A 13,155-nucleotide genomic window follows, 5' to 3' on the forward strand; every position below is an offset into this window, starting at 1 on the left:
ACTACAGCAGTAAGAGCCCAAGAGATGTAGCATAAACTTACTGAGAAACATTCATTGAAAATCAGTAATAAAATCTGTGTGCATGGTACCTGGAAAAGAGGCAAGCAAGCGAAGCAGGGTAAGATGTGAACAGTATTGTAGTTGCAACTAAGCACCCACCCATGCAGGTGCTCCTTCCTGCTGGTAGGATGAAGGAGAGAAATGGAAAGGTAAAAGTGAGAAAAACTTTTAATAAGTTGTAACAGTTTAATAAGTGATAGGCTAGGAAGAAACACAAACCAAAGTGATGCAAAGGAGGATACTGAGACACTGTATCTCCCCAAAGGAGGCTAAATCCCCAGCCAGTCTGTGAAGACCAAACTCACAGCTTTTATTGCAGAGCCTGACGTATGGTATGGAGCACCTCCTCAGTCAGTTCAGGTCAGCTGCCCCAGCAGTGTCCCCGCACTGCTGGCTGGGGGGGGGGTGAGGAAGGGCTTGATGCTGTGCCAGCCCTGCTCTGAGCAGTGCTGCGCCCATTCAGCCATTGCCAGCAGCGCTGGGGATGCACAGCATGGGCTGCTGTGAGGAAAGCTAACTCCACCCCAGCCCGACCCAGTGAAAACTTGAATGTAGTGAAGGAAATACTAAATAAAATGTCTCAAATGGTTGAGGTTAATGAGAACAGTGTAAATGGAAATAGCAGTAGGTTGTTGTTTTTTTTTTTTAATTTAGGTTTTTGTATTTGGTGTTCGTAAGTAAAGATCGGAAAATCCTGTGGGAACAGCAGAAAAATCCTAAACCATGTAGTTTGTAAAAGTTAACCTGACTGGAGAAAGACTGCCTGTTTGTGTTGACTTACGGAAAAATCCTTCCTTGGCATTGCATCCTGCCCTACCTACACAAGAACAACATATTTTGCAAACTTCTTGTTGTCTGAATGAACAGTTAAAGCCATTTCTATAAAAAAGAATAAAAGGAGGTTAAAGGTCGGTGACATTCAATCGAGTCAAGCGCCTCCTGAGGGTGCCGTGGGGCGCGTTACTTGGCGTGCGCCGCGCCGGGTTTCCCGCCTTTTTCCTCGGGGGTGGGTGGGGTGGAGGCGAGAGCGCGCCCAGTCCTCCGCGCCTGCCGCCGGAGCAGTCGTGTGTGGCGGTGAGGGGGTCGGGAGGGCGTGAGGCGGCCTGCCTCCCTGCCGCTGCTGGGGGTCCTCCGTGTGAGGCGGCGAGAGCGGGGAACGAGGCCATCGCGCGGCAGGGGGGTGAGAGATGTGGGGGCTGAGAGTAAAGGAACAGGGTTAGGACACTGTGACGCCCCTTTAGCTTTTGGCACCCCAGTGGCTTCCCCCCTGAAACGTGTTCTGGGAGTGGGGTGGGCCCAAGTCTCCCATGCTCTCAGAGGTAGAAACAGGTGGGTCCCCTGGTGAAAAGCCCCACATAGGAACTTAACACAAATACCAGTTTATTTCATATCTTTTGGGGCAGGGTGAAAAAAGGAGGTGAGTTTCTCTCAAAAATCATCCTTAAATACACAACTGTGGACTGGAGATACTTGAATCGGCTAAAGCAGGTAGCTACACGGTATGGATGAAGGCTGTATGGGGTTGCGAGGTTGCAAGATTGTTTTGAAGTGTATGGAGGGACTGGGAAGTTGTGCTTTGTGTACTGAGTTTCAGTACAAAGAAAAGTGCCTGCATCTGAGATAAAATGTGCTTGCAGTTTAAAGTTGCAGTGCTTTGGCAGCACAGTCAAGAGATGCACAGCCAGATGCTGTACTAGTACTTGCCTTACATCATGTTTTCAACAGACACAGTAATTGAAAAGCAGAATGAGTCTTGAAGATTTTGATTTAATTTAAAAGCAATTTTAATGTAAGAACTTCTGATTTTCCAGTTAGTAATTTAAAGAGATAGTGGTTTTGTTTTTCAAGAGGTCTAAACCCCCTCATTATATAGAGATGCATCAACCTCAGAAAAAGCTGGATATTAAGAAGCAGTGTTCCTTATTTAGTAGCTTAGTGTGATCATGTATATATCCATGTAACATGTATTAAAAATATATATATTTTTATAGCTATGGACAACTAGTTCAAAAAATAAATGGGAAACTCAGGTGTGTGAGACAGGTGTTAATGCTCGGGAGACTTCACAGACCAAGAAATGAAAAAGATCTTTACTGGAGTTCGCAATTTGAGTGTGTGAACCTAATTTTTAGATCTGTCTTTGCCCTGGTTTGTGGAAAACCTATTGATATTTCTAGCCATGTTGAACTGCATCTAGAATGAGAAGTTTATTCACTGCCGAGTCAGGTCTTGCTCAGTTTGGAAAACAGGCTACTTGCAACCCATTTCTTTTTCTGCATTCTGTCCATCTTCCAAGTAATCCTGTTATTTTTTGAAAGGTTTTTTGAAGTATATGTTATGTGACACAACTTGAAATGCTTCATACCTCTTGCTATCAAAGATAATGAGAGAAGAAATACTTCAAGGATTCAGTATCTTGCTATTTCCTTTTGTATTTATATATTATTTCTATTGTTGATAAAGTGCTAAGGAAAAACTGATTTTATTTTGTCACTCGTGCATTTAATGATTACAACTGTGCTCTTTTCCTTCTAAACAGATATTTTACTCCTTGAATATTTACAAAAAACCAATATATAAAAGTTATTACTAAAGTAATTAATATTTTTTTCATAGGGCAGTGTATTGGCAAAATGCTTACAAATACAGAAGCTGCCTTAGTTACATTACAGAATGCAGAGGCGTAACATATAAATAAAGATAATTCAGAAACTGAAAGTTGTTCAGGATTTTTAAAAATGGCATGTGTGTCTGCATGTTTGTCTTTCTTGTGTGGGATGGCTTGTAGAATCAGATTGTCCTTTATGGTTTATCATTTCTGTATTTTGTAAAATAGAATATTGGCATATCTTTTTGAGTATGCAGTGCTGGATATGGCAAAACACATAATAAACACGGAAGATGAGCCAGCAGGCACCTTAAGAAAGTGCATAATTTACTTCCTTGTTTTTCAGCAGAATCAAGTATGTTCCTGCTAGCTCTGGTATTATTTTTTTTTACCCTGTTCTTAAAAGCACCCCTTACGGGTAATCCTGTGGATTATCTCAAAACTAAGTCAGTTTGACTGCTTGAATATCCTTACAGGTGGAGACTGTTACAGGGCTGTCCGTAACAGGTCCATGTAAGCATGAAAGTGTATTTATCTTCAAAGTATTGTGGGGAAAGTTATGTAACAAATATAACATACCATTTCAGTAGGAACAAAATCTCATTATGGCACCATCGGGAAGAAAGCATGGAGGAAAAGCTAGTAAAGCAGCCCAAGAGGGTCAAGCCATACCTGCCTATGACTTTCAGGAGGACAGAAAAGAGCTGAGTGGATCGGAAGAAGATATTAGAGAAGGTGCTTATGTCATTATTTTTTTAATTTATTTATTTTAAACATGAAGTTTATAATATTTCTGACTACAAGTAGAAGTGAAGGCACTTCTGTGTCAGCAAGTGTCTGAGTAAGTATGGTTCAAAATGTTTGTGACAGCTAACTTCCTGTTCTGTAATTTTGATTGGTAAGAGAACACAATAGAATAGCTCTGTGTAGTGCACTTATATGTCTTAAAATTATAGGTGAAGTCTTCAGTAGAGTAGGATTTTGTTACATGATTTTGATACCTTATTTTAATTCCATATCCTTCTATCACCTGGTTGCATATAACATTGTGAGATCAGGACAGAACGAAAGAAAAGCTCTGCTTGCTTGTATGGAGTGCTGAGTCAGGTAGGGTAGTTGGAATCTTAATGCCAGCAGGATTATGAGTAATTCAGGAAGGATCTGAACTGAAGAAAAGAAAGGAAGAAGCAGAGAAAGCTGAGGAAAACAGAAAAGTCAACCAGGGAATTCTTGTTTGATTTTGAGGGAGTGTCATCAAAAAGTGGACTTCTGCTTAAAAATGCAGTTATCATTCATCACGTGATAGGTTTTTTGTAAAGTGTGATGTAACTCCATTTGTGGATTTTTGTCTTTCAGCACTTATCTCTGGGTTTGTTTCTCTTAATTTCTCACCTTCTTCATTTGTTTAGACTAAATTCTCCCCCTTCCCCCTGTTAGTGAAAATCAGAGTGCCAAGGATTTTTTTTTTGGAAAGAATATAAACATCTATTTGTGACTGTGCTTTGTTAAGTGTCAGAGTACCTAATTTCAGTACTTTACAGTAAATGAAATTCTTACAAATTGGGCTTTTTCAAGTTTTAGATTATTTTTAACTTTCTGATGATTGGTATATTGCAAGTTGGGAATAACGGCATAGTAGTGGGCAGAGAAACTAAAACTGGTTGAGAACAGTCTAGAGGAACTCAAAGCAGTGCCAGCTGAAATCTAGCCTTGCAGAATAATTCACCGCCATCTGTCAAATCCAGATTCAAAGTTTTAGGAGCTACATGTGTTAATGGAAGGGAACTGAGACCCATGAGACATGTTCAGAGAAGTGGCATTACAGAAAAGTAATTATACTTCTAATAATTCAAATTACCCCTACAAAATATAGGATGTTTCTGTAAATCTTTTTGAAATTTGTATTAAGGTGAAACACCGGTAATGGACAAGCATGTAAAGAAAAGACCTTTGGTGACTACTCGTGTGGTTCCAGATGACGTTGGGTAAGGTTAGGATTTCCTGTCCCTCATGCCCCCCAGCAAAATAAGCAAGCCTTAAATAGACACCGATTTCGGTTATTCAATATGCTTGTTGTGCTTAGGTTTGCGTTTTCTTAGTATTTGATTCAAAAATCAGGTGACAGATGGTGCAGTAATTGTATGTTAAATAAGAAAATATAACACTTTAAGTAATTCTATAGTTTCTTTGTAAATACTTGTGAACATGCATAAAAATTGACATGTATGAGTTCTTAACATTCTTCTTTCAAAAGATGATTTGTTTTATTGAAAAATGTTGATAATTTCATTTTTTTCCCACTGATGTTAGTTGCTTGAAGATATTAATAGTACTTTAAACGATCCAATTACTGCATGAAAAAAAAAATATTTTTACAGATAAATCTTATGAAATTCAGTATTTACGGACAGTGAAAATGTAATTAAAAAGTGTATGTTGAAATAGTTTTTAGCAAGATTATAGCTGTTGAGTCCAAGATAAGGGTTTTTCCTCTCTCCTGCCCCGCCCCCCCCCAAAAAAAAAAAAAAAAAAAAGAAAAAGTGATATCCTGTAGAGAAGATATAAAACAAGATAAACATTTTCTTTACTCACCGTGTCCCCTTTTGGATATGTCCACTATTGTAACACTGCCTTACACAGTGATGTTTTCATCACAAAGTTGTTTTAAAAACCACCCTGCTCTTTATTTGTCCTGGATTTTTCTTACTGAACCCGTCATGCTAACTTATTGGACTTGTTTTCATTTGATGTTCCTAATACCTTTTGTGTTTTCTTCTTGTATAGGGAATGATCAATTTTATTTACTGTCCTCCCTCACTCAAGACTTTTTAAATGCCTAATAATGCCTTTTAACTGGGGGTGTGTGTTAATAGAGTCTAGTAAAATTTCTTTTAAAAAGCAAATTAGTGTAAAAAAGAGACCTCTCACAGGAGCAGAAAAGCAGTGCCACTTTTTATCTTGTAGAACAGTAGCAGCTCTGTCACTGCTTACAATCAATAAGCATGTGAATAAAATGAGTTTTAAGCATATACAACATGTCTTATTCTAAAGTCAGAAAATGGGCAAATAAAGTTTTTAAACACTTTTTGTAGGGGTGAAGTACAGAATATGCTGGAAAGATTTGGAGGTAAGTACATTTACATTCTAATAAATTAAAAAAAACACCTGTTTAAGTTGCAGATTTGGCAGCAATTCCTTACCATAAAATAACTTCGAAGATTTACCTAAAATGACCAGTCTTTGTAGCATTCTTCAACATTTTTGAAAAAAGCCAGTTGTCAGAAAAAAAATTATATCCAAGTAGGGAAAGAAGGGAATAACTGCATATAAAGTGAGATGTCATTACCTATACTAACACAAAGAAAAAAGGGGAAGATGCATGCGTGCTTTTGGTTATTAAGTCCAATTTTAAGATGAAGGTTAAGAGGTAGTGATTATATTGGAGAGAAAAGGGACAATATGAGTTAGCTGTTCTTAGTCAGTTTTTTGTTACAATGACATAGAAGAGACTGGGGATCGCAAGATTTGAGTGACAAATTAGGGGCATGTAAATCTTAGTATAAGCAGCTAAATAGAACAAACAGATTTAATTTTAGACAAGGAATTTTGAAAGTAGATTGTAGTTGTGAGTTGCGATACAGAATGAGCTAGAGAGTAGTCTACTCCACACCTTGAGAAGTCTAGAGCACAGGGCATCAGTAGAAAAGAGAATTTCAGCAGTCAGGAGGAGGAGTACAAGTTTCTAGTTAAGCTAAATAATGAGGATCAGTAATGCCTGTTGTCTCACGATAAGAGATTTATGCATGTCACCTAGCTGGATTTAGTTCAGTTATAATCAGATCCTCAGATGACTTGACTTACAGCTAAATTTCCGGCTGAATTCTAGATAGTTGACAGGTTAGAGAAAAAAACATTTTACTTGTAAAGAATGTGTAATACATATCATAGTAACAAAAGTATCAAAAAGCTGTGGAAGGAAGGGAAACCATCTTAATACCAGTATGACATGCTCAATAGCTGATTAATGCTTTCATTGTGTGTGTAAGGAAATGCTGTACATAGTCATTACTTGCATGTAAATCTTAAGGTGGAAGAGGAGTTAAAGGGTTTCCTTAATCCATGAATTAAAACTTTTTGCTGTTAAGGTACATATTAGAATGCTATTACCAATCTAACAATCTAGATAGGAGGAGGATTTCAATGTTAAAAAGCTAGAATTGCTTGTTATTGAAGACTCAAAAGTAGGATGGAAGGAAGGAAAGTGAATGGATCAGAGATGGGATGCTGTCTGCTCAAAAATAGGTTTGGCATTAGCAGGAGCAGATGCCTCTGCAAATTAGAGGGAAATGCTTCCTGAAATCTACAGTGAGAAGGAAAAGAAATTGCTGTATTAACCTTAATCTGTGACTTGTTAAATCTCCAAATGTAAAGTGAAACAAACATACTAACTTATAATAACTTTTTAAAAGTACTGTTTCTCCAAAGTATGAAAAAGTTTGTCATTCATTCATGACACAGAACACATGTATGTTCACAGTGACAGTAATCACATACTACTTTTTATTTATTTTTGAAGTCTAAGTAATTTGACTATTACTTTGAAAAATGTGTTTTTTCTAGAAAAAAAATCAATTATAAAGTGTCAGCATAACTAAATTCCTTGAAGGTCTGGAAGGTCTGTACTGACACTGCAGTCATGCAGCTAATCTGATGAGGATTTTCATGATGTGACTAAAACATTATTAGACACTAGAGAAATGAGCAAGCTGTCTGTACTCAGGTTTCTGCAAGGTATCTCTAGCTCTGGAGACTTCACAGGCTGTGATATGTCCAAATACGTTTGAAGATAATGCAGTGTGAATTGGATAGTGGTTCCAGTGTTTCGAGCATGTATGTGTGCTTATTGTATGGATAAGTTAGAAGTGCATCTTGGACCACAATAGTCAGTAGGGCAACACCTGATGACAGTGTGTAAGGAACTGATTTATATGTATGTAATGGAAGTACTTGCAGCTACCCTGAGTTCAAACCGCTGGCCAGTTTCAGTTCACTACCTACCTACTACCATCCTGCCTTGAATAAAAGAAGCTAAAGCTGGGTCACATCGCAGTAGGTCCTGTTTGGTCTGGCCCGAGAGAGATGGCACTCGAAGCAGATGCTAGAGAAGTTGGTGGGGCTGGGATGAGCGGCTGGAACTGCAGAGGCCAGCTGTCGGGTAGGGTGTTTGGGGGGCTTAGGGAAGCTGCACCCACACACCAGTGCCAACAGCAGGTTGAGGGACACTCTAAACAGCAGCCAGGAGCCCAGGTCACATTAGCTTCCCTCCATTAGAACACTGCTTGTTTCCTTCTCCAAAGTATAACTCATCAGCATTTTCAATAAAAGGCACTATGTATCTTGGTATGCTTAATTTCTCAATATTATTTGATTTTTAGCTGACATTAACAAGGCTCTCTTAGCTAAGAGGAAAAGATTGGAAATGTATACGAAAGCCTCACTCAAAACCAGTAACCAGAAGATTGAACAGGTTTGGAAAACGCAGCAGGAGCAAAGGTAGCATTTATCCTTGTTTTTCAAACCTATGAAAGCAACTTCATTTTTGTGTCACAGCATAGCTAGGTAGTCCATCTTCTTGCAGTTAAGTAGCAAGTAGTGTATCTACTAGTTAAATAACTGCCCACGTCCTCTGTTTCTGCTGTCTCTAGTTGTGTCCACTTGGTTAGATTGACAGTAACACTTTAGCATAGTTCTTTCTCTTTTGAATGGAGAAACTTAAGATTTGGAATTTTGAGAGCAAGGTATCCTAAAGGGCTGGTTTTATTTGTATCGTTGTGGAATATGATCTTTTGGTGTTGTTTTTGTCTTTTAAACCAATGTTTTTATTTTTTCCACTTCAGTTGGAATTTTTGTTTCTACTTGAAAACTGAAAAATGTTTAGTTAGTAACATACCATCCTGGTTAAGAAAGAAAACAATTTTCACTTTCACATTGTAAATAATTGTAAATAATTTTCACCCTACTAACATTCCTTTCACCTCTGAAGGCATATTTAATTACTACATCTGATATTACAGGTAGAGCAAACTTTAAAAATGAGACAGCCAAAACCTGAAAGTCAGCAATACTTATAATTGTCTTTTTATATATGTATTTATTATATATATTTACATAATATATAGAAAATATATATTTGTATAACTTTTAAAATGTTATATATAGAAACTGTCATTGACAAAATTTAAGTTTACATAAAGAAACTAGAGCATAATGGACTAATGAATGAGCTAATAAACTTCATTATAAACCTCTTGTGTTAAAGCCAAGATCTGTAGCTTGGTTGGATAAACACAGTAAATCTCAGAAAACCTGACACTGTTAGGAAGAAAAGTTGCTGTAATTTTTTTTTAAAACTGAGTTTTGTATATGAGTGTTCTGTCCTTATAGTTACATAATCCACATTCACTCAGAAAGTGTGTGTCTGTGTATGTGTGTTCAGTTTTTCAAAACATGAAGTATTCAGTTATAGCCAGATGTCAAAATAGCCTGTTTCTTTATGCCCGCTCCTTTTATTCTACTCCATGTGTGCGTTGCACCTCAGCTTTCTTTGTAATTCTTCATAGCATTTGTCATATTTATGGCTAGTGTCTGTTTGTAGGCAGAAGCTCAATAACGAGTTCTCCCAGCAGTTCCTGACTTTATTTCAGCAATGGGATGTAGATGTGCAGAAAGCAGAGGAGCAGGAAGAAAAACTAGCGGTGGGTTTCCAGCATGGCTTGAGTTTCACAGTATTTTTCACCAGGAGGGAATATTGTTGTTTAGACAGTCAAGAAATGTAAAAACACTTTATGTAGTTTAAACAAACATATGATTGTTTGCCTTGGTTAAAAAAATTAATTCAGGTTTGGTGACTCAAACTTGAATTAAGTTTTCGTGCATTCATAAAATTTATTGCAAGTTTATAAATGGCAATTAGTCATGCTGTAGGAAGTGTATGGCTTGAGAAAAGCCAAGACCATTTATGGAGAAGACAGATGGGTGCAGTTTCTGTACGTCAATATTCTTTGGGTTCAGGGAACAAAGGAGTAAAGGAAATCAGTTGTCTTTTAGCATGTGTTGCCTAAAAATATGCTTGTGTATAATAAATGTGTGAGAATTTATCATTGAAAGGGGATAGGAGCTATACAATGGAATGTAACTGTATTTGTACTCCCATCACATTTGCAAGTTTTCCTTTTCCCTGGGCAGCACATTTCCCTGGGATACCCTCAAAAATGGTGCCAGGTAGCAATCCTCACAGGGATAACTCAGGTTGGAAGGAACCTCAGGTGACTTAGGGCTTAATCCAGTCTTCAGTCTTTCTTTAATTAACAAGAAAAACTCTCCAGGCAGAGACCTATGTTATGTGACCCAGATTTCCAGAGAAGGCAGAATTTCTGATTCTTATAAATGACATTAGTATTGCTGTCCAAGTACTTTTTGTTAACTAATGTGATTATTTTTTATTTTGCTTCTGCTTCAGAATATGTTTCGTCAGCAACAAAAAGTTTTTCAACAGGCAAGAATAGTTCAAAGTCAGAGACTAAAAACCATTAAGCAACTCTATGACCAGTTGTTAAAGGTACAGTAAGTTTTCTCCTTAGAAGGCAGCTGATCCTTATCATATGACTTCAGAAAGCTGTATTAATTCAGCCTTTATGAAATACAGAGATCTAAGGGTCATTTAAGGAAAATAACAGCCTTGCATGAATATTCATGTTACTATCTTTCCCTTATTTGTTAAGAACATGGCTTGTTCTCTCTATACATGCATACACATTGCATCCGTTTAATGAAGGATCTAGTTAAATGTGTTCTCACAGGGATCTGCTTGGCTTGCCTGCTTCAAATATTTAACCATAATCCTCAGAACATACTTGCTAAACAGAGCAGAGTTTTTGTACCAGTTGAAAGGTTATATAGGTCAGTTAAATGATCAAGATTTTATCTTAATTATTCCCTTAGATTTTTGAATGTATTTTAAAAAGTGAAGCTTGACAATCTATTAAAAATACATCTCAGGATTCAATTTACTGCTTTTATTACTGCTGGCATATGCATCCCCCATAATGAGAATTAGATAGCAATTTTTTCTGTCATTAGCCTTTCTAGCTATTGCTGCTGCGTGTAAGGAAAGTGGTCCTTAAAGAAAATCAGTTGTAATTCCCTCAAAATTATTGAATTAGAACTCCCTTCATCTCTTCCTAAGCAACATTCATTAGGAGGGGATTCCTCTCTGTAAACTGGTATTCCAGGTAAGCATTCACTAAAATTGTTAATAGGAAGAACCTGATGGAAATAATGTTTTATGGAGAAAACAGGCCCAGCTGGATGGTTATGTCATCAAGCCCTTTTAACTTTCCTGTTGTTTTATGCATAATTTTTGTGTTTGCTGGGTGTCCCTACAAACACTATTGCTTTTGGACAGTGCTTACAGAGATAATGTATTTGAAACACAATTCACACTCGTCAACTGTGGTGTGGTTTGATTTTTTTTCTTTTTTGATGAAGTAGCTAATATACTAGATAGCAAACAAAAAAAATGAGTACTATTCAAAAATTTGACTTTTTGGTAAAAAATTTTCCATGTCATTTTACATGAAGAACAAAACACTTTATCCCAGAATTTCCTTCCCCCACTGTTTTTCTGAGGAAGGTATTAGAAATCTGAACTGTGAGAAAAATGGGGGTACTCTCAATGATAGGTTTTGTCATTAATGTAGAGGCACACTATCATAGAACCACTGAAGGGCTGAGGTTGGAAGGGACCTCTGGAGGTCATCTGGTCCAGCCAGCAGGTGGTACAGCAGGGCTACCTAGTCAGTTGCCTAGGCCTTCTGTCCAGATGGCCTTTGAATACCTCCAAGGATGGAGATTCCACAGCCTCTCTGGGTAGCCTGTTCCAGTGCTCAGTCATCGTCACAGTAACAATGTATTTCCTGATACTCAGACAGAACCTCCTGTGTTTTCACTTTGTGTCCACTGCCTCTGGTCCTGTCGCTGGGCACCTCAACAGCCTGGCTCGATCTTACTTTGCACCCCTGCTTCAGGTACTTACACATATAGGTAAGATCCCCTCAGCCTTCTTTTCTCCAGGCTGAACAGTCCCAGCTCTAGGCCTTTTCTCATAGGAGAAATGCTTCTGTCACTTAATCATTTTTACGGCCCTCTTATGGGCTCTATCCTGGATGTCCATGTCTCTCTTGTACTGAGGATGCAAACTAGACACAGCTCTCAAGGTGTGGTCTCACTAGTGCTGAGCAGAATGGAAAAATGACCTCCCCTGAGCTGCTGGAACACTCCTCCTACTGCAGCCTTGGAGACCGTTAGCCTCCTTTGCTGCAAGGGCACACTGTTGGCTCATGTTCAGCTTGGTGTCCACCAGGACCCCCAGGTCCTTTTCTGCCAAGCTGCCTTCTAGCTGTGTAGCCCCCAGTATATACTGGTACACGGGGCGCATTCAAGTTGTCATTTTCTGACAAACTTTGATTTCTATTCAAGTCATTTCCTAACTGGTCCCTTTTTGAAATTTCAGGTGATAAGTTTGGGGTTTTTTCAAGTCTGGTTGCTTAGAAAAATAAATCTGAAATAGAGCAACTCTTAGTTTAAGATAGTTGAAATTTACTGAGGCTATTACAGAAGCATTAATAAATAGTAACAGTTCCAGAATGTGAAAAATGTCTTCATCAAAGATGAAAAACTGAACAGAATGTTCAAGTATTACTTTGATTTTTCTCCTCAAGGAAGATCAAAAGGTAGAAATCAAGCCTCAAATGAGCTTAACTAAATACAAGTCAAGAAAAACACAACTACAGACATGCATACAAGTTAGGTATAATGGTATGTACAGAAGGGAAGATGACCAGCAACCTTTACTTGGCTTACCTGGGGAGGTGTGCAAAAGGAAAGAAATTTAATGGGTTTTATAGTCCTTACTTCAGGTTTCCAAGGTTGTCATAATATTGAACCCCTATTGTTCCTGACAGATATCTGTTTAATCTTTTCTGGTATAATTCTTTATTGAAATGCAGGATAACTAGCTGAGACCTCACAGATGCTGAGTGGAGGGGGCCATTTCCTTCACAGAGGCTGTATTGTTTCACAGGGTGCAGAGTGTTTAAACAGGAATATAGACTGGAGTTCAAAGTCCTGTATAATCTCTCTGTCAAAAGTTTGTGACAAAACTAATCAATTATCAGTGACCATCGCTCCTGTAAAAATTAAATTTTAGTCTGAATAATGGTTTGTTTACTTGTTTTAAATGAACCCTTTGACACTGAGCAGTTTTGAATTAAGATTATCCTTAATTTCAGAGCATGGAAGAGCTGGAGAAGAGCAATGAAAATCTTCTAGCTGATGCACAATGTGAACTTCGCAAGGAAATGGCTATGTTGCAGAAGAAGATTATGATGGATACTGTAAGTAACAGATTTGTGTAGTCAGTTAAATGC

At 37.9% G+C, this 13,155-nt stretch overlaps 1 protein-coding gene across 1 annotated transcript in view; it reads left to right on the forward strand.

The window, feature by feature from the left end:
* Nucleotides 1-13,155, forward strand: part of SYCP3 (synaptonemal complex protein 3) — a 14,960-nt gene continuing 1,805 nt past the window's right edge. The window contains exons 1-8 of the mRNA XM_037390643.1: nucleotides 1-1,548; nucleotides 3,256-3,403; nucleotides 4,578-4,653; nucleotides 5,761-5,795; nucleotides 8,104-8,221; nucleotides 9,324-9,423; nucleotides 10,188-10,286; nucleotides 13,018-13,122. Of these exons, the coding sequence (XP_037246540.1) occupies nucleotides 3,274-3,403; nucleotides 4,578-4,653; nucleotides 5,761-5,795; nucleotides 8,104-8,221; nucleotides 9,324-9,423; nucleotides 10,188-10,286; nucleotides 13,018-13,122 (663 nt within the window). The 5' untranslated portion in view covers nucleotides 1-1,548; nucleotides 3,256-3,273. The remainder of the gene's footprint in view (nucleotides 1,549-3,255; nucleotides 3,404-4,577; nucleotides 4,654-5,760; nucleotides 5,796-8,103; nucleotides 8,222-9,323; nucleotides 9,424-10,187; nucleotides 10,287-13,017; nucleotides 13,123-13,155) is intronic.

This window comes from Falco rusticolus, chromosome 5 (assembly GCF_015220075.1).
Source record: "Falco rusticolus isolate bFalRus1 chromosome 5, bFalRus1.pri, whole genome shotgun sequence".
Lineage (NCBI taxonomy): Eukaryota > Metazoa > Chordata > Aves > Falconiformes > Falconidae > Falco > Falco rusticolus.